Below are 23,361 nucleotides of genomic sequence, written 5' to 3' on the forward strand. Positions count from 1 at the left end.
CCTTATAATGCTATGGTTTGTTCTGAAAGGTTAGTTCAGCCATCAGATTACAGCATTTATAATTTTAAAAAGGAAACATTTTCTATATTTATTTTTTTTTGACATGGGTTCCAGATTGAGCGAAAATGTAAGCAATACAACTGGCAGGGTACACTTTGTCAACCACCTCTTGTGTGCAGTGCTGGAGTTGACATTGTCCTCAGTTGCTCCAAATTAGTGGTGAAATTCTTGAACCTCAGTAGTCCACCTTCTTAGTACGAGTGCCCTCCTCGGCCAGTGCTCAAGACAATTAAATCTCAATCTGTGGTATTGGAGTTGTATATGGGCCAAAGGTTAACAATGAACAACAACTTTTACTTTTGTAAAGCCAAAACATCCCAAGATATTTCACAAAGGCATCATAAACAAAATATAACACTGCATCATGTAATGAAATATCAGGCCGGATGACCAAAAGCTTGTTCAAAGTGTTGCTTTTAAGATATGACTTAAAGGAGGAATGTAACGGTGAGAGGTGAAGAGGCTAAAGGAAATTCTATGTTTAGGCTCCAGGCAATTGATGGCAAGATAATTAGAAGTGGAGTGACTAAGATAGGGAATGGGAATTGGAATTAGGAGTATTTGGACATCTCGTATGGTTGGAAGGAGGGGCAATAAGGTAAAGCCAGGCTGTGGAAAGATTTGTAAACAATTATGAGAATTTTAAACGGAGTCCTTTTTTAACTGAGAGCCAGTACAAGTAAATGATTACAAGGGTGACAGGTGAAATACTTCTGTTGAGAGCTAGAACTTTAATTGTTAGGGAATTTTGGAATCAAACTTCAAAACTGAAATCTCAAATATAGTCTGTAAAGTGACTAAGGCAAGAAAATCACCATGGGTGTGAAGAGTGAGGCTCAGTGATGACAAAACAAAAAGAAAATCAGAGGTAAGGGGAAAGAGATAGAGATTAAAAATGAAGAAAAATTGTGCTCATGCCGATCTCAGGTTGATAATACAATTGAATAGCAGGCTGATTTTATGCTGCCATCAGAAGTTCATCAAGGCAGCAGTTGACCAAGTAGTGTTCTAGGCCCAGCCACATTCAGCTGCTTCATTGATTACCTTCCTCCCATTGTAAGGTCAAAACTGAGGATGTGTGCATTCATCAGCAAAATGTTCAACCCCATTCACAACTCTGCAGATTGTAAAGCAGCCAAGGTTGATATGCCACATGACCTGAACAATATGGAGACTTGGGCTGATAGGTCGCAAGGGTCATGACATGAAGACAGACAGCCAAATCAAATCAGCCACCTTATCCTTGTATTTGTAACACAGTAAAATTAAAATACTCCATGATTCTCAAAATTAATCCCAACGATTCCTTTTTGAATAACCATCCATATTTAGATAACCAATACTTGGACACAAGATTTATAGCATAAACAAAAGATATAAAAATTAATTAATAATAGCGGTGCTTTAACAGAGCAAAGTTAAACCACAAGGTAATCTAATTAATGTCTACTCTCGAAACTCAATCCTCTTTAAATCTAGCCCTCACTCTCACACAAAGACTAACAGATAAGGTTAAGGGATAAACCAAAAGAAAAATAAATAAATTTAGCCAAATCACTTAAGCAGACTCCACAATCCATAACATCACTGGCACATAGGATTATATCTTGCTTAATTTCTGATGATACCAACTCATACACATAACTTCCAATAGATTCCGAGGAATATTCATTTAATTCTTACAACTGAAATTCTATTCTTAAAAGTTGATAATGAGAGGATAACCAGGGAGCCATCAAACCTCTGGCCTCTTCTGACTTAAACACAGTTCAAAAACCACTTCAAACTCAGGCCTGCCTTCACTAGATTGATTGTTTCCTATGAGGTCCAGTCAACATTCAACATTTACCATCTGTTTGAGCATAAGGTCTCTCTGGAGTCGAAACATCTTTGGAGCACCTTAAACAAGAAACAACCTGCAATTAACCTTCAGTTCTTGCCTCATAAACAAATATCAGTGTATTTATTCTCTTTTTAAAACAAAGATTACCGTAGCTTTCAGCTCACAGTTCACAGAACCAAACCAAAAACAAAAAAAATGAATATGTCAACAAGGATTTAACACAAGTAATATTCATGCCACACAAGTATCAGGTGATGACCATTTCAAAAAGAGAGAATCCAACAATCGCCCCATAATATTTAATGGCATTATCATTACTGAATCCAAAATTGTCAACATCCACAGGGTTACCATTGACCAGAAACAGAACTGGACCAGCTATATACATACTGTGGTTATGTGAATAGGTTAGAGGTTAGGATTCTGTAGCAAGTAACTCATTTTCTATATTCCCATTCCTGTCCAGTATCTACGTGGCACAAATCAGCAGTCGGATGGAATACACTTTCACTTGCCCGGAGGTGCAACTCCAACAACACTCAAAAAACCTGATCCCATCCATGACAAAGCAGCATGCTTGATTGGTGTCACCTCTGTATCTTTAACATTCACTCCCTTCACCTGACGCACAATAACAGCAATGTGTACCAACCGCAAAATGCACTGCAATAATTCATTAAGGGTCCTTCAATAGAATCTTTCAAACCTGTGACCTCCACTACTTAGAAGGACAAGATGTGGAGGAGCCGGTGTTGGACTGGGGCGGACAAAGTTAAAAATCGCACAACACCAGGTTATAGCCCAACAGGTATATTTGGAAGCAGCAGCAGTGCTGTGAACGCTAGTGCTTCCAAATAAACCTATTGGACTATTACCTGGTGTTGTGTGATTTTTAACTTAGATGGACAAGGGCTGCTGATGCTGCCTGTGGAAAGTATATTTCACTGTTGATCAGGAGACAAAAACTGCATATAGTACTCCAGGTGTGTTTCTCACCAAGATTCTTTATAATTGTAGTAAGACATCATTAATCCTCTACTTAAGTTCTTTGGTAATATGAACCAATATATCATTTGCCTTAATTGCTTCCTGTATTTGCACATCAATTTACAGTGTCTCATGAGCAAGGACACTGAAATCCCTTTGAAGTTCAACACAACTAAGCCTCTCACCATTTCAGAAATAGTCTGTATTTCTGGTTAAACCATGAATCTGGATAACATTACATTCCCTTACATTGTATTCCATCTCCCAACTTTTTACCTTGTAACTTAGCCTCTCTGAATTCTCTTGAAGCGCCTTTACAACTTTCTCACAACTCACAAATCTAACTCATTTTGTCTCATCTCAAATTAGCAAAATTACATTTAATTCCCACATTTAAATGCTACGTTCTTGTTCAAAAAAGGGGGTAAAGATAACCTCACCAACCATAGATCAGGAAGTTTAATTGCAGTGGTGGGAAAGCTTTTAGAACTAATAAGCAAAGGCAAAAGTAATGGACACTTGGGAAATTGCAATTAAGAAAAACCCTTTTCCCTTGGTGGAGGGTTTAGTGACCAGGGACATAGATTTAAGGTAAGGGACAGGCTGTTTTGAGGGGATGTGAGGTAACATTTTGCAGAAACTCTCATAACATTTAAGAAGTGTTTAGACGTACACTTGTGATGCCAAAGCATATAAGTCGATGAACCAAGTGCTGAAAAATGGGATTAGATCACTTAGGTGGTTGTTTCTGACTGGTGCAGACTTGAAAGCCTTTTTCTGTGCTATAGACCTTCATGACTTTATGACAGAAAAAAGTTAGATTAGTCATTATCTAAGATCAGAGCCTGGTCTATCTATGATTATCAAGTACAGCAACATGTAATTTGAAAGTATAATAAACTGTGTTACTTTGAGATCTAAGCCTGAAGACAAGTTCTTGATTTTGTCTTCTCTTTGATTAGTCTATCTTGAATCCAAACTCCACATGGCATCAAATCACACAAAAAAAGAGGTTTGAGGACCAGAGAGCACATATTTCAAGTAATTATTAAAAGAAGTAATGGTGACATTCTTCGTCTTGTCAAGAACAAGATTCCCAGTGGTGTGGAAATTGTCAACAAATTGGACAAGAAACTTTCAACCTCAGCTAATTGACAATGTCATCCACTCTCTTGGAAGAGAATCTTCAATCCTTGCTTAATGCCTTTGCGGAAGCATACTGAAGAATTGATTTAATCCTCACCCTGAATATAACTCAAATCCTTTACTATCTGTCCCAAGTCAAGTTCTTGTCCATCTGTCCATTAAGAAAAACAGAGGAATCTTCCCAAACATAGAACATTTCTCCTAGCTGGGAAACTAATTCTCATCTATAGTTGACATGGATGGGAGAATTCAACACAGATGACTGCGACATCTGTGCTGATACCAAGATCCTTGTGTATAATTATGTCATCCTTCTGGCTCTTCTACATGGCTCCAAAACTTGGATTACAAATAGACATCATCTCAAGGTCCTTGAGAAGTACTATCAATTTTGTTTGAGATGGATTCTCTGCATCATTTGGGAGGACAAGTCTACTAACATCAACATCCTTGAAGCAATAGCACCAGCATCAAGACCATGATGGTCCAAAACCAACTGCCATGTGCTTAAGATGCCTGAGTTTTAACTGCTAAAGCAAATCATCTTTGCCCAGGTCAATGAAGGCACTTGAGCAAGAGGAGGGCAAAGGAAGCATTTCAAAGACTCCCTGAGACTTCCCCCGAGAAATGCAGTATATATGTCAATACATTGAAGAACTTTTGTTTAGAAGTAACTGACTAAGGTTCTGTATGAAGGAACACAACTCTTTGAGAATACCCGTCATCAGGAGAAAGTATGGAAAGGAACTAAAGAAAGAATGCCAGCGAACTCATAGCCAAGGACCAAGTCCACCACCCAGAAACAACTTCCAATTGTGTGGTTGGACAGCAGATTCTAGAATGAGAAGGGCTTTTGCCCGAAACGTCGATTTTCCTGCTCCTTGGATGCTGCCTGACCTGCTGTGCTTTTCCAGCACCACTCTAATCTAGAATTGGATTCATCAGCCATGCAAGAATCCACAGGACCAATAAACAGTTACACGGAATTTTGCAGGTAGACAATCATAATTATTAGTGATTGATGAGGTGAGGACTTTTGACGGCATGAAAAAAATCTTTTACATGTGATTTGAAATGGCAATGTGGTGTGAACTGCCATTATGGCAAAGTACAGTTTCAATTGATGCTTTCAAGCAAGAATTAGAGCATTGTCTGAAAAACATGAAACAAGTGGGCAATATCACTCAACTGAACTGTTCCTTCAGAAAACCAGGACACGTACCCTCCCCCAGCATTGACCAACATGCGATTCTGAGAGACCAAGCTTAGCTCTGGACGAGGTGGGAGGGTGGAGCCTCCTCACTCTCCCGTTCCGATTGGATGGGTCTGGGTGACGGCTGGACCCTGTCGTCCTGTGGTTGGGTGATGTTGCTGTCAGTTGTGATAGCCCCGCCTCACACTGAGGCCTGACGACGGTTGCCCTGGGAAGCGATGGGAACCTGACACCAAACTCGAACCGAAGCGGCGGTTTCCCCAGGAGCTCTGTCACCAATGGCCATGTACGAAATTTATTCGCATCCGTCATTAATTCGTTACAAAACAAGCATTTTCACCAAAGCCACCTTGTTCTTGTTGATAGTTATGGCGCTTACATACATCCCGCCGCTTTTGGTTGCCTACAGGAGTCATGGTGAGAAATTTAATTCAATCTGGTGATAGACCATTGGCCTAGTCCAGTACTTTCTTAGGAAAGCTCGAATTAGAAATCCTTGTGATGTAATTTTTATTGTTGTTTATACGGTTCGGGTACATGAAGCTAATTGTAAATTGTGATCGTATTATGTTTATGAGGGAAATAGTACAATTTATAAAACCTTGGGGAGACTATTACTGGAGAATTTTGTGGTAATTTTGATCTTATTAAGGAAAGGATGTATTTGCTTTGGAGGGTGATTTAGATTGATCCCCGGGTTGACGGATTTACCTCGAGGAATAGTTAATAGGTTGTATTACGTAGAATTTAAATGAATGAGATCTCATTTGAATATACAAAAATCTTTCAGAGATGCGTTCAGTGCAGGGAGGATGATTTCCCCTTGCTGGCAAGTTTGGAATTCAAAGTCACAATCTCAGAATAAGGGACTGAATATTTAGGACTGATTTGAAGTGAAATTATATTGCAACCAATGGTTTTAATGTTTGCATCTTTGATACATATCCTAAGGGCTGTGGATGCTGAGTTATTGACTACATTTAAAAGAAAACAAAACTCGTGTTCATATTGCACTTTTCATTACCACCTGATCTCAACATGTTTTGCTGCCAATGATGTACTTTTCAAGACCAGCAATTTCTGTTTATGCACTTCTCAAGTGTAGTTAGTCACTGTTATGTGAAAGAAGACAGGGATTGATAGAAAAACGTCTGCAGATGCTGGAAATCAGAAATTGCTAGAAAAACTCAGCGGATCTGGTAATATTTGTGGCAAAGAAACAGAGTTAACATTTCAGGTCCAGTGACCCTTCTTCAGCACTAATTGTAGTTTGGAAAAGATTGGTATATATGCTGAAAATTAGAGTAAGGAGTAAATGATAAGTGAAGATGGAGGTGAGAAAGAGAGTCATAATCATAGAAATGTACAGCACAGAAATAGACCTTTGGTCCAACTCGTTCATGCCGACCAGATATCCCGAACCGAATATAGTCCCATTTGCCAGCACTTACCCCATATTCCTCTAAACCCTTCCAATTCATATACCAGATGTCTTTTAAATGTTGTAATTGTACCAGCCTCCACCACTTCATTTGGCAGCTCACTCCATACATGCACTACCGTCTGTGTGAAAAAGTTGCTCCTTTGGTCCCTTTTAAATTTTTCCCCTCTCATCCTAAATCTACGCTATCTTGTTCTGGACTCCCCACCCTGGGGAAAATACTTTGTGTATTTAAAAAAAATGTATAAACCTCTATAAGGTCACCCCTCAGCCTCTGACACTCCAAACAAAAATAGGCCCAGTCTATAGCTCAAATCGTCCGACCCTGGCAACATCCTTGTAAATCTTTTCTGAACCCTTTGAAGTTTTGCAACATATTGCTGATAGGAGGGAGACACAATATTCCAAAAGTGGCCTAACCAATGTCCTGTACAACTGCAGCATGACCTCCCAACTCCTGTATTTGATGCTCTGACCAATAAAGGAAAGCATACCAACATCTTCTTCACTATCCTATCTGCCTGCAACTCCACTTTCAAGAAACTATGAACCTGCACTCCAAGTCTCTTTGGTCAGTAACACTCCCCAGAGCCTTACCATTAAGTATATTAGTCCTGTTCTGATTTGCCTTTTCAAAATACAGCACCTCACATTTATCTAAATTAAATGCTATCTGTCTGTCTTTGGTCCATTGACCCACCTGATTGGAAAAACAGTTGGGCAGACAAAAGAATGGTTAAAGGTCAGCCTGGGAGAACCATTAGTGGCTGACAGTGTGTTGTTTCTGGTAGCAGGGTTAAAGTGAGGTCTACAGATGCTGGAGATTAGAGTCAAGAGTGTAGTGCTGGAAAAGAACAGCAGGTCAGGCAGCATCCGAGGAGCGGGAAAATCGATTTTTCGGGCAAAAGCCCTTCATCAGAAAGGGTAGCAGCTCATATGATAACAAGGTCTTGTGTGGGTTTGGGGTAAGGACATTGGAGAAGATTTGTAGTTCAGGTTGTGGATCAGGTTGTAAATTTGTTCGCTGAGCCGGTAGATGTTTCTCAGACGTTTCGTCACCAGGCTAGGTAACATCATTAGTGAGCCTTCGGTAAAGTGTTGGTGTTCTGTCCTGCTTGCTATTTATCTGTCTCGGTTTGTTGTGGTAGGTGATATCATTTCCGGTCTGAGAGGTTGGTGAATGGGAACCAAATCTATATGTTTGTTAATGGAGTTCTGGTTTGAATGCCAGGCCTCTAGGAATTCCCGTGCGTGTCTTTGTTTAGTCTGTCCCAGGATGGATGTATTGTCCCAGACGAACGGGTGTCCCTCTTCATCTGTGTGTCTGGATACCAGTGATAGTTGGTCATGTCTTTTGGTAGCTAGTTGGTCATGTCTTTTGGTAGCTAGTTGGTGCTCATGTATCCTGATGGCTAGTTTCCTGCCCATTTGCCCAATGTAATGTTTGTTGTAGTCCTTGCAGGGTATTTTGTATATGATTTTGTTCTGCTGATTGTTGGCATGGGGTTCTTTAAATTCATCGGGAGCTGTCTCAATGTGGTGATAGATTTGTGGGCTACTATGGTGCCTAGGGGCTGGAGTAGTCTGGTTGTCATCTCTGAGGTGTCTTTGATATGTGGCAGGGTGGCTAAAGTGTCTGGGCGTGTGAGGACTGCATATGCTGGAGATTAGAGTTGAGAATGTGGTGCTGGAAAAGCACAGCAGGTCAGGCAGCATCCGAGGAGCAGGAAATCGATGTTTTTGGGCAAAAACCATTCATCAGGAAATTTACAATCTGATTTGAGAAGGTGCTCAGGCTCTAAAATTGTTGACTTTGATATTGAGTCCTGAAGGTTGCAGGGTCCCCCGCGTGGAAAATAAGATGCTGTTCTTCGAGCTTGCACTGAGCTGCTGGAGCACTACAGCAAGCCTGAGACAGATGTTGGCCTGGGAACATAGTGATGTGTTGAACTGGTTATTAAAACATATGTGGAAAGTGTTAGAAGGTGGAATAGAGAAGGGAAATTCTTCATAAATGATTGACCTACTCTAGCTCCCCTTTTTTATGTTCTGCTTGGTATTTTTTCATGAATGGGTAGAGGCTCATAAAAAGTTGTCTGAATTTGAATGTGTTTTGTTTCTGCATAGGAAACTGTTTTACAGCTTTGTAAAATTCTTTCATTGAATCTGTGCATTACAAGCAAAGGGAGCATTTATTGACCTTGAGTTGGGTAATTTGCTAGACTTCTTCAGTGGGTAGTTATGAGTGAAACACATTCCTGTGGGCATGAATTTACATGTAGATCATACCAGGTAAGGATGGCAGATTTCCTTTCCTAAAGAATGTTAGTGAGCTAAATTGATTGATTGTTGGAAAAGTCAGTGATGGTTTCATGGTCACCAAAAGACATTCTCCATTTAATTCTACTTTAATTAATTCAGCTTTAACTGCACCAAAGGCCAATGGTAGGACTTAAATGTAATTCCACAGAACATTAGCTTGAGTCTCTGCTCCAGTGCGGTTACCACTATACCACTAGCTCCCCCTTAAATGTAAAATAAATAATTAGTGTGTGGAATGCACTGCCAGTGGTGGTAGTAGAGTCAGAGACATTAGGGACACTTTAAGTGACGGCTGGACAAGCACATGGACAGCAGTAAATTGAGGGGTGTGTAGGTTAGGTTGACCTTACATTAAGATAAATGCTTGGCACAACATCCTGAGCCAAAGGGCCTGTACTGTGCTGGACTGTTCTATGTTCTAATAATTCTCTGAAATTGTAAAGTCATCATCAGCTTCAAAATTGGCATTCAGAATGTCTGAATGTGGGAGTATGACTAGGCTATGTTTAGTGAAATTGAGATGGATATAGAAAGGCAAAATATCTCTCCTTGTCCATCTTTAACTGTCTGAATCCTCTGTCCTGGTTGACCACACCATTCTCCAGTAACATCATTCCATGGCCATCCAGCTGTGGGATTGCACTTATCTGGTTATAATTGTAGCTGTCTAATTGTAGCCAGCAAATCACTTGCATGACTTTCTGTTCCCAGACTCCTATTTTTCACTTTTTTTATCTGCATGCTGCCACTTGGTGACATATTTGAAAACGGTGATAGTTTGCTTACTGAGCCCCGCTACTTACCTCTACCCCACTACTTACCTCTCTTGATCTCTCCATTCTCTCTAAATTCCCAGACTGCTTGGCTGATATAAAGTACTCGTTGAACGGAATTTTTCTCTAACTAATATTGGAAGAATAAAGCCACTGTTATCAACAATTGCTATCAGGTGGCATCTACTCAGCAATAATCTGCTAGCAACAATCTACTCGCTAATGCTCAGTTTGGATTTTGCCAAGACCAAGAGCTCCTGACATCATTATGATCTTGGTTCAATCATGAACAAAAATTGGACTTGAGTTGAATTGAGATTGACTGCCTTTCATATCAAGGCAGATAAGCAGAAGACTGGAAGAACACAGCAAGCCTGGCAGTATTTAACTGAGTAAGGCATCAAGCAGCCTGAGTAAAACTGGGTTCAATGAGAACCGGCAAAAAACTTCTCACTGAATGGAGTCTCTGGAAGAAAGTTGTGGTTGCCAAACATCTCGTTCCCAGGATATCACTACTGGAGTTTCCTGGGCTAGCGTCCTCGTCTCAAACATCTCTAGCTGCTTCATGAGTGACCTTTTCCTCATCACAGGATTAAAAGTGCAATGTTCACTGATGATTGCACAATACTAACATAATTTGTATCCATATGCAGCAAGAGCTGGACAACCTGCAGACTAGGATTAATGGGTGGCATGTAACATTATCACAAAACAAGTGGCAGATTAGAGGTTAGAGTCTCCTCAGTTGAGGACTAAAGAAGGAAAAATACAAGTGGCAGGTAATGACTAAGAGAGAATATAACATTCAGTGGCTATTCATTAATGTAATGTGGATGTCACAGGCTAGGGCAGTGTTTATTACCTAACTATAGTTGCCCTTGAGAAAGTGGTAATGAGCTGGTTTTGTTACTGCTGCAGTTCTTTTGGCTCACATTACTGTTTGGGAGATGGTTTTGGGATTTTAATGATATTGATGGAACAGTGATATGTTGCCAAATCGGGATGGTAATTGGCTTGTAGGGGAACATTTATCTGGTGCTGTTCCATTGTATCTGCTGCCCTTACATTTTTAGATGGTAGTAGTTGAGTTTGGAAGGTGCTAAGGACCTGGTGAATTTGACCTTAGTGAATTACTGCTGGAGGTGGTACATACTGCTGTTACTGAGTGACAGTGCTGGAAGGACAGAATGTTTGTGGATATGATGCTGATCAAGTGGACTGTTTTTGTCCTGGTTGGTATGATGTTTTTGGAGCAAATGCTTCAGCCTGTCTTTTGCAGATGTGCTGGCTGTCCCTCAGGAAGGATGGGAGTATTTGTCAAGCCTTTTTCTCCGCCGAGTTGTTTAATTGTCCAGCATTATTCAGAGCTGGATGTCTTGCTCCTCAGATGCTGCCTGACAGGCTGTGCTTTTCCAGCACCACACTCTTGACTTAGATCTGATCTGTTGGTTGTTGAATTGCTTAGCCCTGTTTATCATTTTCTGTTTAAGTTACTTGTGATGAAAGTTGTCCTCTTTTTGTTGCCTCACTAGGTTGACACCTCATTTTTACATATATCTGGTGCTGCTCCAGGCACTCCTCGTTGAACCAGGGTTTGTCCCCATGCTTAACTGGTAATGGTAGAGTGGGTGTTTTAAAAAATTCTCAAGGTCAGGTTCGTAGGAGAGTAGTCTGACACAGAACAAACGACCAAGAGGCGAGTCTGCTAGAATATGAGCATTTTATTCCCCGCAGCGTCGCCACAACCAGGTCTCATACTTACAACGGGTCTGGCTTATACTCACTCTACATGTTACCGGAACTGGGAGCCGTCAGTTCTCGTAGAGCGGTTGCCAACAACCCACGCTCGGCGGTTAAACGTAACCCCGGAGCAGACTCACCGAACTGGAGACTTTTCCAGCTGATATACTCTTTTCCAGATATAAACATTCATGTGAACAGCAGAGCAAGGCTAAAAAACACATTCCATTCTGGTTACATACAGATAAGAAGATTCACACGGGGAGGTGTGTAATAAGATTCACACGGGACTAAGCAACACCTCCATTCCGGTTAGATTCACACATGTATTGGGACATAATTTTTAACCGTTTCACCACAGTGGGGAATGTGGCAAGACATGTAGCTGCAGATTGTGTTGGAGCGCAATTCTGCTGTTGTATCACAGTGCCTCATGGATGCCCAATCTTGAATTTTGTGATCTGTTTGAAGGTGATAGAGTATCTTTAATGTGAAGATGGGATTTCATCTCCACAAGGATTGAGCGGTGGTTACCTTTACTGATACTGTCATAGATCATATATTGTACATCTGTGGTACATAGATTTTTGGGGATGAAATCGTGTATTTTTTTTTCCCCTCTTGGTTCCCTTACCAAACGCCATGACTCACCATCCTGACTTGGAAAAAGATTGACATTCCTTCACTATTGAGAAAGTGAGGATTGCAGATGCTGGAGACCAGAGTTGAAAAATGTGGTGCTGGAAAAACACAGCAGACCAGGCAGCATCTGAGGAGCAGGAGATTCTCCTGCTCCTCGGATGCTGCCTGGCCTGCTGTGTTTTTCCAGCACCACATTTTTCAATTCCTTCACTCTGGCTGGAATTCACTTGGGTTCACCCATAGCAGGTGGACTGCAGCAGTTCAAGAAGGCAACTCACCTCTACCTTCTCAAGGGCTTCTAGGGATGGGCAATAAATTCTGAATGGCCAATGATGCTCACATTCCACAAATGAATAAAAAGAAAAGATTCACCCAGTCTAGCAGCAATGCCCATTAGGACTCAATCAGCTTGATCAATAATTGTGCTACTGAGCCACTCTTGAAGTCCCTAAGACTGAATTCTGCACCCTTGCCACCATCAATACTTCCTTCAAGTGGTTATCAACATGGAGGAATACTGGTTCATCAGCCAAACAATGACAGTATATAGCATTCACCAAGAAATGTCCTTACCTACATTTGATCTGATGCCATGAGACTTCTTGGGGTCCAGAGACAATGTTGAAGACTCCTAGGATTACTTCCCAGATATTGGTAAGTGGAGCTTAGCCGAGTTGGCAAGACAGTGTTTTCCAAAACGAGAAAGTGAGGACTACAGATGCTGGAGATCAGAGTCGAGGGTGTAGTGCTGGAAAAGCACAGCAGGTCAGGCAGCATCCTGAGGAGCAGGAGAATCTACGTTTCAGATGGAAGCCTTTCATCAGGAATGAGGCTTGTGGGTTGGGGCTGAGAGATAAATGGGAGGGGTTGGGGTTGGGTGGAAGGTAGCTGGAAAAGTGTAGGTGGATGAAGGTGAGGAAGAGGGTGATAGGTCAGAGGGGGGTGTGATGGACCGGTCCGGAGAGCGGTGCCGACTTGGAGGCTTGGGACTGGGATAATGTGGGGGTGAGAGGAAATGGGAGAACTGTTGAAATCCACATTTACCCCGTGTGGTTGCAGAGTCCCAACGCAGAATATGAGGCGGTCTTCCACCAGGCATCGGGTGGTAATGGTTTGGCGGTGGAGGAGTGGGAGGGGGAGTTGAAGTGTTCAGCCACGGGTTGGTGGGTGCGAGTGTCCCAGAAATGTTCTCTGAAACGATCTGCAAGAAGGTGTAGATGTAGAGGAGACCACACCAGATGCAGTTGATATTGGTCTCCTCTACATCAGGGAGACAGGACACATTCTTGCGGGTCATTTCCGAGATTCTCCTGTTCCTCGGATGCCTACTGATCTCCAGTGTTTTTCAATATCATTTCCAGTGACTTAGTTGAAACTAGGTAGTCATAGAGATATATAGCACACGGGATACATGTGGATTTCAACAACTTCTTTATTTTCCCTCCCCCCCTCATTATCCGAGTCCCAAGCCTCCAGTTGATACTAGGGAGTCATAGAGATGTATAGAAACAGACCCTTTGGTCCAACCTGTCGATGGCAACTAGGTATCCTAAATAAATCTAGTCCCATTTGCCAGCATTTTGCTCATATCCCTCTAAACCTAATCATATACCCATCCAAATGCCTTTTAAATGTTGTAATTGTACCAGCCTCCACCACTCCCTCTGGCAGCTCATTCCATACATGCGCCCCTTAGATCCCTTTTAAACCTTTCCCCCTTATCTTATGCCCTCTGGTTTTGGACATTCCCAAGCCAGGAAAAAGACCCTGTCTATTGGCTCAGTGGTTAGCACTGCTGCCTCACAGCACCAGGGTCCCAGGTTCAATTCCTGCCTCAGGCGACTGTGTGGAGTTTGCACATTCTCCCTGTGTCTACGTGGGTTTCCTCCCACAATCCAAAGATGTGCAGATCAGGTGAATTGGCCATGGTAAATTGCCCATAGTGTTAGGTGCATTAGTCAGGGGTAAATACAGGGAATGGGTCTGGTTGGGTTACTCTTCGGAAGGTCGGTGTGGACTTGTTGGGCCGAAGGACCCATTTCCATACTGTAGGGAATCTAATCTAATCTATTTACCCTATTCATGCCCCTCATGATTCTGTAAGGTCACCCCTCAGCCTTTGATGCTCCTGACAAAATAGTCCCAGCCTATTCAGCCTCTTCCTATAGCTCAAACGCCCCCCCCCCCCCCAACCCTAACAACATCCTTGTAAATCTTTTCTAAACCCTTTCAAGTTTCACAACATCCTTTCTATAGCAGGGAGACAGAATTGCAAGCAGAATTCCAAAACTTGCCTAACCAATGTCCTGTACATCTGCAACCCTGTACATCTGCAACATGATGTCTCAACTCCTATACTCAATGCTCTGACCAATAAAGGCAAGCATACCAAACGCCTTCTTCATCATCTTATCTACCTGAGACTGCACTTTCAAGGAACAATGAAACTGCACTCCAAGGTCTCTTTGTTCAATAACACTCCCAGGACTTTACCATTAAGTGTATAAGTCCTGCCCTGATTTGCCTTTCCAAAATGCAGCATCTCACATTTATCTAAATTAAACTCCATCTGCCACTGCTTGGCCCATTGGCCCATCTGATCAAGATCCTATTGACTCTGAGGTAGCCTACTTCGCTGTTCACTACACCTCCAATTCTGGTGTCACCGGCAAACTTACTAACCATACCTCCTATGTTGACATCTAAATAATTTGTATAAATGATGAAAAGCAGTGGACCCAGCATCGAATCTAGTGGCATACTGCTGATCACAGGCCTTCAGTGTAAAAAGCAACCCTCCAGCACCACACTCTGTCTTCTACCTTCGAGGCAGTTTTGTTCTCCCTTTTATTTCCTGTGATCTAACCTTTCCAACCAGTCTGCTATGAGGAGCCTTGCCATACGCTTTACTGAAGTCCATATAGGCCATCGCTCTGCCCTCATCAATCCTCTTTGTTATTTCTTCAAAAACTCAATTAGGTTATTGAATCACGATTTCCCACACACAAGGCCATGTTCAGTTTTATTTCCTTTTTGAGACATTATATTGGTTAGATTTGTAGAATTCCTACAGTGTGGAAGCAGGCCATTTGGCTAATTGAGTCCATACTGACCCTCCAAAGAAAATTCCACCCAGACCCACCCCCACTACCCTATCCCTGTACCCTGCATTTCCTGTGGTGAATCCACCTAACCAGCACATCCTTGGACTGTGAAAATAAATCGGAGCACCCAGAGGAATGCCACGCAGTCACGGAGCAAATGTGCAATCTCTACATAGATAGTTGCTCGATGTTGGAATTGAACCCAGTCTCTGGTGTTGTGAGGCAGCAGTGCTGACCACTGAGCCACCATGTTGCCCCAAATTGATATTACTGAATGGCTTGCCAGGCCATTTTAGAGGGCAGTTAAGAGTTTATACACACTTAAAAGGGTTGGGGTCGGGGTCATATATAGGCTAGACCAAATAAGGATGGCAGTTTTTCTTCCCTAACTTCAGCTTAGCAGAGAGTGGAAAGCAGCAACAGGATTCTCAACAAAATTCTGATGAAGAATCATCAAACTCGAAACATTAACTCTGCTTTCTCCCCACAGATGCTGCCACACCTTCTGAATTTCACCAGCAATTTCTGTTTTTGTTTCAGACCTCCAGCATCCTCAGTCCTTTGTTTTACTTTAAGAGTAAATCTTACGGCCACCATTTGTGTGAGTCGCCGATGGCACTTCAGTGTGTTAAGCGTTGCTGCGTTTAAAAAAGGATGGCACGGTGCTCAGTGGTTAGCACTGCTGCCTCACAGCATCAGGGTCTCAGGTTCGATTCCAGCCTCGGGTGACTGTCTGTGGGTAGTTTGTACATTCTCCCCGTGGCTGTGTGGGTTTCCTCCAGGTGCTCTGGTTTCGTCCCACAGTCCAAAGATGTGCAGGCCAGGTGAATTGGCCATGCTAAATTGCCCATAGTGTTAGGTGCATTAGTCAGAGGGTAATGGGTCTGGGTGGGTTACTCTTCGGAGGGTCGGTGTGGACTTGTTAGGCCGAAGGGCCTGTTTTCACACTGTGAAATCTAATCTAATCTAAATGAAAGTCAGGACCAATGTAGTAAAGTTAGTCCAAGGGGAGTAATTTTATAATATTATTAGGTAAGTGTAATTTTTTTTTAAAAAGAAGGTAGTAACTAAAGGGCTTAAGGAAAGTCATGGCAGGAGAGTTTGTACCTGTGGTATGCTCTTCCTGTGCAATGTGCTAAGTGAAGCTTCAGTTGTCCCTGGCAGTTGCATGTGCAGGAAGTGGTGTCCAGGTGCAGCTACTGGATAACTATTTAGAATCTGGAACTGCACGTGAATTTACTGTGGAGCATATGCGATGCTGAGTATTTCATGGATCGTATGGTTAGTGAAGTGATCACTTCACAGGTGAAGGCTGAACTGACAGGGCATGGGAGACCTTCAGGCAGAGTCAAGGAAGGCAGGGAGTGCAGTAGTCCTCTGGCCATTCCCTTTTCTAATGGCTTTACTATTTTGGTTAGTATTGCGGAGGTGGGGTGTGTTGGGGGGGGGGGGGGGCGCGGTGGGGAATGACTGTGCAGGTGAAAGCAGTGGGACCCAACTCCATGACACTATTGATGGCTCTGCTGCACAAGAGGGGAGAAAGAAGAACTACTGGGTTATAGTGATAGGAGATTTCATTGTAAGGGGAACAAACAGGCATTTCTGTGGTTGCAAAAGAGACTTCAGGATGGTATGTTGCCCTCCTTGGTGCCAGGATCAGAGATGCCACAAACTGGCTGCAGGGCATTGTGAAGGAGGAGGAAAAACATTGGGTAACAGTATGCACCACAATGACATATGTAGAAAAAGAGATGAGCACCTGCAAGCAGAATTTAGGGAGTTAATAAATAGGTTTTAAAAAAAAAACCCAAAAGAGTTAATCTCTGGATTACTTCAGATGCCACATGTTCATGAGTACAGAGATAGAAGGTTAGTCCTGATGAGTACATAGCTAGCGAGATGGTGTAGGAGGGACCTTTGGATTAGTGGGACCTATTCAAGACAGATGAGTTGCACTTCAACTGGAATGGGACTAGCATCCTTTAAGGGAGGCTTCCTAATGCTGGGCCCGACCAGGTGAGGACAGCAAGCTTTCTTTTTTATTTCTGTAAACCTTATGGTGTTTTACAATGATCGTAACCGAGTTAGCTTGCAGAGGTAGAAATAGGCTGTTTTAACTGATCATTACAAAGTCAGAAGCTCATCTTCAGGTCAAATATGATGAAGGTTGTGAGCAGATTAAGTTAATTTTAGCATGTTGCCAGGGAGAGGGTTAAAGTCATTAGCTCAAAAAAGGAATTTGGATGGGGACTGAATACAATGATTTCATTCTTCCCAATATCTAATGGGAAGAAATTTCTGCTCAACAAGCACTGAAAGCTGGAGCAGCAGATTGATAATTTAGAATCATTAAATCCCTACAGTGCAGAAAGAGGCCATTCAGCAACTCTCAAAGAGCATCCCACCCAGACCCTGCCTCCCACCCTACCCTCATAACCCCACATTTACTATGGCTAATCCACATTTACTTTTGCTAATCCACTTAGCCTACACATCCCTTGACACTAGGACAATTTGATATGGACAGTCCACCTAACCTGTATATCTTTGGACTATGGGAGGAAACTGCAGCCTCTGGCAGAAAGCCACGCACACAGGGAGAGAACATGCAAACTCCACACAGACAGACATCCAAGTTTAGAATCTAACCCAGGTCTCTAGCACTGTGATGCAGTAGTTCTAATCACTTAGCCACTGCGCTCTCCCTCTGTTTAGTAGCAGTGACTTCTGAAGGGTCAGGATCAGTTGGGAAACTGGAAACCAAGGATAGCAGAAGGAATGATGCAGGAGCCTTAACAGAGAAAGCATATAATGTGGTGAAGGGCAGTAGGAAACCAGAGGATGGGAAAGCTTACAAAAAACAACAGAGGGAAACAAAAAAAGAAATAAGGAGGGAAAAGATTAAATATGAGGGAAAGCTAACCAGTAATATAAGAGAAGACTGTAAGCGTTTCTTTATATATATAAAGGGCAAAATAGAGGCAAAAGTGGACATTGGACCACTGTAAAATGGCACTGAAGTGATAGTAGTGGCGAGCAAGGAAATGGCCAAGGAACTGAATAATTACTTTGTTTAGTCTTCACCAGTATATCCCAAAAATTCAAGAGAGTGAGGGACAGAGCTGAATATGGTGGCCGTCACCAAGGAGAAGGTGCTAGAAAAACTGAATGACCTGAAGGTGGATAAATGATCTGGACCAAACAGACAACACCCCAGAGTTCTAAAGGAGAAGGCTGAAGAGATAGTGGAGGCAATAGTGGTGATTTTCAAGAATCGCTCGAATTAGGGAGTGTCTCAGAGGATTGGAAAATCACTAACATGACGCCCCTGTTTAAAAAGGGAGTAAGGCAAAAGATGGAAAATTACAGACCGATTAGCCTAACCTTGGTCTTGAGCAAGATTCTGGAATCTGTTGTGAAGGATGAGATTTCTGAATACTTGGAAGTATATGGTAAAAGAGGTCAAAGCCAGCATGGTTTCATCAAGAGGAGATCATGTCTGACAAATCTGCTAGAAGTCTTTGGGGAAATAATGAGCTTGTTAGACCAAGGAGAGCCAATGAATGTTATCTATCTGGACTTCAAGAATACCTTTGACAAGGTGTTGCACAGAAGGCTACTGAGTAAGGTAAGGGTCCATAGTGTTAAAAGCAAGGACCTAGCATGGATAGAAGCTTTGCTGTTTGGCAGAGAACAGCGATAAAATGGTCTTTCTCAGGATGGCAGCCGGTGACAAGTTGTGTTCCACAAGGCTCAGTGTTGGGACCACAACTTTTCACTTTATTTGTTAATGATCTAGATGAAAGAACTGAGGGCATTCTGGCTAAGTTTGCAGATGATACAAACATAGGTAGAGGGATAGGTAGCATTGAGGAGGTGGGGAAGCTGCAGAAGGATTTAGACAGGTTAGGAGAGTGGGCAAAGAAGTGGCAGATGGAGTTCAACGTGGGAAAGTGTGAGGTCATGCACTTTGGTAGAAAGAATAGAGGCATGGGCTATTTTCTAAATGGGGAGAAAACTTAGAAGACTGAAGTGCAAAGAGACTTGGGAGTTCTAGTCCAGGATTGTCTCAAGGTAAACTTGTAGGTTGAGTCAGTAGTTAGGAAGGCAAATGCAATGATGACATTTATTTTGAGACGACTTGAGTACAAAAGCAAGGATGTACTTCTGGTCAGGCAACATTTGGAGTATTGTGTGCAGTTCTGGGCCCCATATCTCAGGAAGGATGTACTGGCCCTGGAGTGTATTCAGAGAATGGTCCCATGAATGAAAAGCTTAACATATGAGGAACGTTTGAGGGCTCTGAGTCTATAATTAATGGAGCCTAGAGAGATGAGGGAGTATCTAATTGAAACATAATGGCCTGGACAGAGTGGATGTTGTGAAGATGTTGCCATTGGTAGAAGGGACTAAGACCCAAGGGCACCACCTTAGAGTAAAGAGAAAACATTTTAGAATGGAGATAAGGAAAAACTTCTTCAGCCAGACATGGGTGGATCTATGGAATTCATGTGCAATGAAAGACACTGATTGGGGTGTTAATGTAAGGACTGCATTAGAATGCAGAAAGGCACTTACTCAGTTGATGGGACATGGATATCTTGGTATTCCTGCAGTAGTAGTTTGGTCTTCAAGGGCCAAGATCCTTTCCTCATGGGGGTATGAAGAGTTTAATGTAAGGCACCCACACCTCGTCTGGGCCCTTTCTTCCCTATTTTGGACTGTTTCTCATGGAATGGAACAAAGTGTGTGATTGAGTATAATGGAAGTAATGACACACCAGTTAGTGCCATGCAGGTGAAGGTAAGATGGTGAGGTCACCTGAGTGAGTGAGTAGATAGCCCTGCAAGATCTCTGCAGTGGTAGTGTGGGAGGTCAGGGTATTGGGGGCAGGTAGGTGAGGCAAGATGTTATATACAACAATGACAGTGGTAGATTGTGAACCTTTATGAGAGGTCCATGGAGTAGTAGAATTAAAATAAGTGTGAGGCAGCAGAGAGAAGATGGCGACAATTACCCTGGTAGAACAGAGAAGGTCAACACAACTGGTCATTTCGCTGGACTGTGGAGACTGCACTGACCCTGGTGGTGACTTTGAACATGTCTGGCAGGGTCTGAAGGCATGGCTTGCTCTGGTCAAAGAGGAAGAGGTCATACCTCCTCTGTACGACTCTGTCAACCAGCCATCCAGCTCTTTATCCACAAAGGCAAACCTTTCCTTCTCTGCCATGTCCAGGGAAAAGATGACTAGTCATGTAGGGAAACTCTGAACTGTTAGTGCTCCAAATTGTCAGTGATGCATCAACACAGTTGAATCAGACTTGCCAGCTTGCCTGCTGACTGAAATGGGCGTGGAATTAAAAGGTTAGTGAAATTTCTCAGAGGCACAATCTTGTTGTTCTGTGCAGTCCTTAATGTTATAAATGTATTACGTTGACTCATGCCTTTCACTTGAGACTTTAGGATTTGTTGTGGCATGCCAGATACAGTGGATTCCTCTCCTCAGTGTCCCATTAGGATACAGGAAGGCATGCTTCATGGGGAAGAGATGAATGCTACAACTAAAAAAGCTGTTTCCTGGGGCTGGTAAAGATTCAGTTTAAAAATAAAGATTTTTCGTGTACCAAGAGACACTGTCCAGAAAAAGCAATGTGAAGTGTGCAGGGGCACACCAACACACTAATAGAATCCCTTGCAACATAATTCCGAAGGCACTTGCTCAGCGTACTCCATCTTGCTGGGAACGGTCTCTTGCATGCACTGGCTTGCTGTTTTTCACTCATGCAAAATGCTTAGTTTGGCACTACTAGATGTTGGTATTGTCTGCTAACAAAGTATGTATCTGAATTGGGAAGCATATCACAAGTAATACCTAGAATAGAAGATTTCATGTTTGAGTACATTCCAAAAGGTATTCAATACAATATCACATCAAAGGTTACTGACCAACATAAGATCTCATGGGGCTGATTTTTAAGCAATGAAAGAGGACTGGCACCAACAGGAAACAGAATCTGGATAAATAAATTGTTTTCAGGTTGACAAACTGTAACAAGTGTGCTGCTGCAGGAATCGGTGCTGGGACCACAACTATTTACAATCAATATTTATGATTTGGATGAAAGGACTAACTGTTTGAAACCAAATTTGCTGAAATCATGTTAAGTGGGAAAGCAAATTGTGAGGAGGATGCCAAGCGTTTGCAAAGCAAAATGGGTAGGTTAAGTAAGTGGGTACAGGTTGGCAGCTGGAATATAATGTGGGAAAATGTGAAGCCGTTCGTTTTGGTGGGATGATTAGAAAAGCAGAATATGAGGGGATCTAAGATGGCGGCGATCTGAGAAGATCGCACTGCAGAGCTTCACATTGCAGCAGGAGCGGGACGGTCCTTTAACCCGCCCAACCCAGGTCATCGGGATTTCTTGGGACTTCGGAAGCCGGGTCTGCAGTTCAGCCTGCAGCGGCCTCGGAGCCGGTTACTCTCGTGAGATGCTGGGGAAGCAAATTGAAGAAAAGCTGGCTCCAATCTCTCTCATACTGCAGAAGCATGAACAGCAGCTAGGGGACCTGGAGAAGAGTTGGATGAGGTGGAGCACAGGGTCGCAGTGGTGGAATTTGATGCCAGTTCATCCAAGGATGAGATCCAAGGATGAAGATGCAGATCCATAATTTGCGTGACCAAGTGGATGATATTGAAAACAGCGGCAGGAGAAAAACCATTCAGATCATCGGTCTGCCTGAGGGTAAGGAAGATGAGCGGCCTCCAGAATCTTTTGAGGATTGGCTTCCAAAATTCTTTGATTTGGAGGCTGGCATGAGAGGATCGAAGATAGAGAGGGCTCATCGGGTCGTAGGGAGGAGATCAGGTCTGGGTCAACGTCTTCGTCCTCTCCTGGTGCAGTTCATCATTACCGGGATAAGGAGAGAGTCATGGACTCTTCCTGATTCCAGAGGAAGAATCTGAAGGCCCTAATTTACGAGGGCTCTAAGATCATGTTTTTTCAGGACTTTTCAGCGGTGTGATCCAGAAACGAAAATCTTACGACGGTGTCAAGAGGAGACTGAGGGAGCTTGGGATTCAGTATTCCCTGAGATATCCGGCAGTGCTTTGGCTCACCTTAGATGGATCCATGCATCTCTTTGACACATCGGAGAAGGCAAGAGACTTTGTGGACAAACTAATTTGAACAGTTGTTGTATGTATAAATAGTGTTGTTTGGGTATGCGTTTATCACTTTGTAAAAGAAATGGCGGAAATCCGGTTGGAGCTTTATTTTTCCTTTTTTTTCCTCTATTGATAACAATTTGGTTGAAACTATGTCTGGGATTAAGATATACATTTTTAATTTCTAAGTTAGGATATACCAAGGGATGGGTGGGGTATTTATTTCCCCCTTTTTTATAAATAAAAGAACTTTTTTATTCATATCTATATTCTATGGGGTGTTTATTCTTTTCAGCTTGTGTTTGCGGTGTGGCTCTAGCTGGGAGAAGTGACGGTGGTTGGGATGGTTAGATGCCTACTTATGGGCAGTTCAGGATAGGTAGTTGCCCCCTCCGGACAGGGGGTGAATTCCCTTACTGAGCGCTTTATATGTTGGTCTGTTTTTGGTTTTTGTTTTTTATTTTTAATAATTTTGTGGATTTGTTAAATGTACTGGTTTTAGTTTATGTAGTTTTTATATTTGGTGGATCATGTGACACTCAGGCTCAGCTGTTTGTGGTTTGGGTTCCTCCTCTCTGGAATTTAAATGTAATTGCAGAAAATTATGGCCAAAGATTTGATTAAATGGTGTACCTGGAATATCAAGGGAAGTCACTCACCAATTAAGAGGAAGAAGATACTCTTGAGTCTTAGAAAGGGTAAGATGGATATTGCTTTGTTATAGGAGACACATTTGGATGACAAGGAGTATCTGAAACTACAGAATGGCTTTGACCGAGTTATTTTTCATCATTTAATACCAGAAGTAGGGGAGTGGCCATATTGGTTAGGAAAAATCTCCCATTTAAATTGTTGGAATGTGTTAAAGACACATCTGGGAGGTTTGTAATTCTTAAAGCCTTGATAAATGGGGAAGAATACGGTG

At 42.5% G+C, this 23,361-nt stretch overlaps 1 protein-coding gene across 1 annotated transcript in view; it reads left to right on the plus strand.

Moving 5' to 3' along the window:
- Positions 1-5,453: 5,453 nt before the first annotated feature.
- Positions 5,454-23,361, plus strand: part of tmem231 (transmembrane protein 231) — a 52,963-nt gene continuing 35,055 nt past the window's right edge. Inside the window, exon 1 of the mRNA XM_087995771.1 lies at positions 5,454-5,666. Coding sequence (XP_087851897.1) covers positions 5,528-5,666 — 139 coding nt within the window. The 5' untranslated portion in view covers positions 5,454-5,527. The remainder of the gene's footprint in view (positions 5,667-23,361) is intronic.

This window comes from Chiloscyllium plagiosum, unplaced genomic scaffold (genome assembly GCF_037043375.1).
Source record: "Chiloscyllium plagiosum isolate Xiang-an unplaced genomic scaffold, Cpla_swu_hap1 HiC_scaffold_17, whole genome shotgun sequence".
NCBI classification, from domain to species: Eukaryota; Metazoa; Chordata; class Chondrichthyes; order Orectolobiformes; family Hemiscylliidae; genus Chiloscyllium; species Chiloscyllium plagiosum.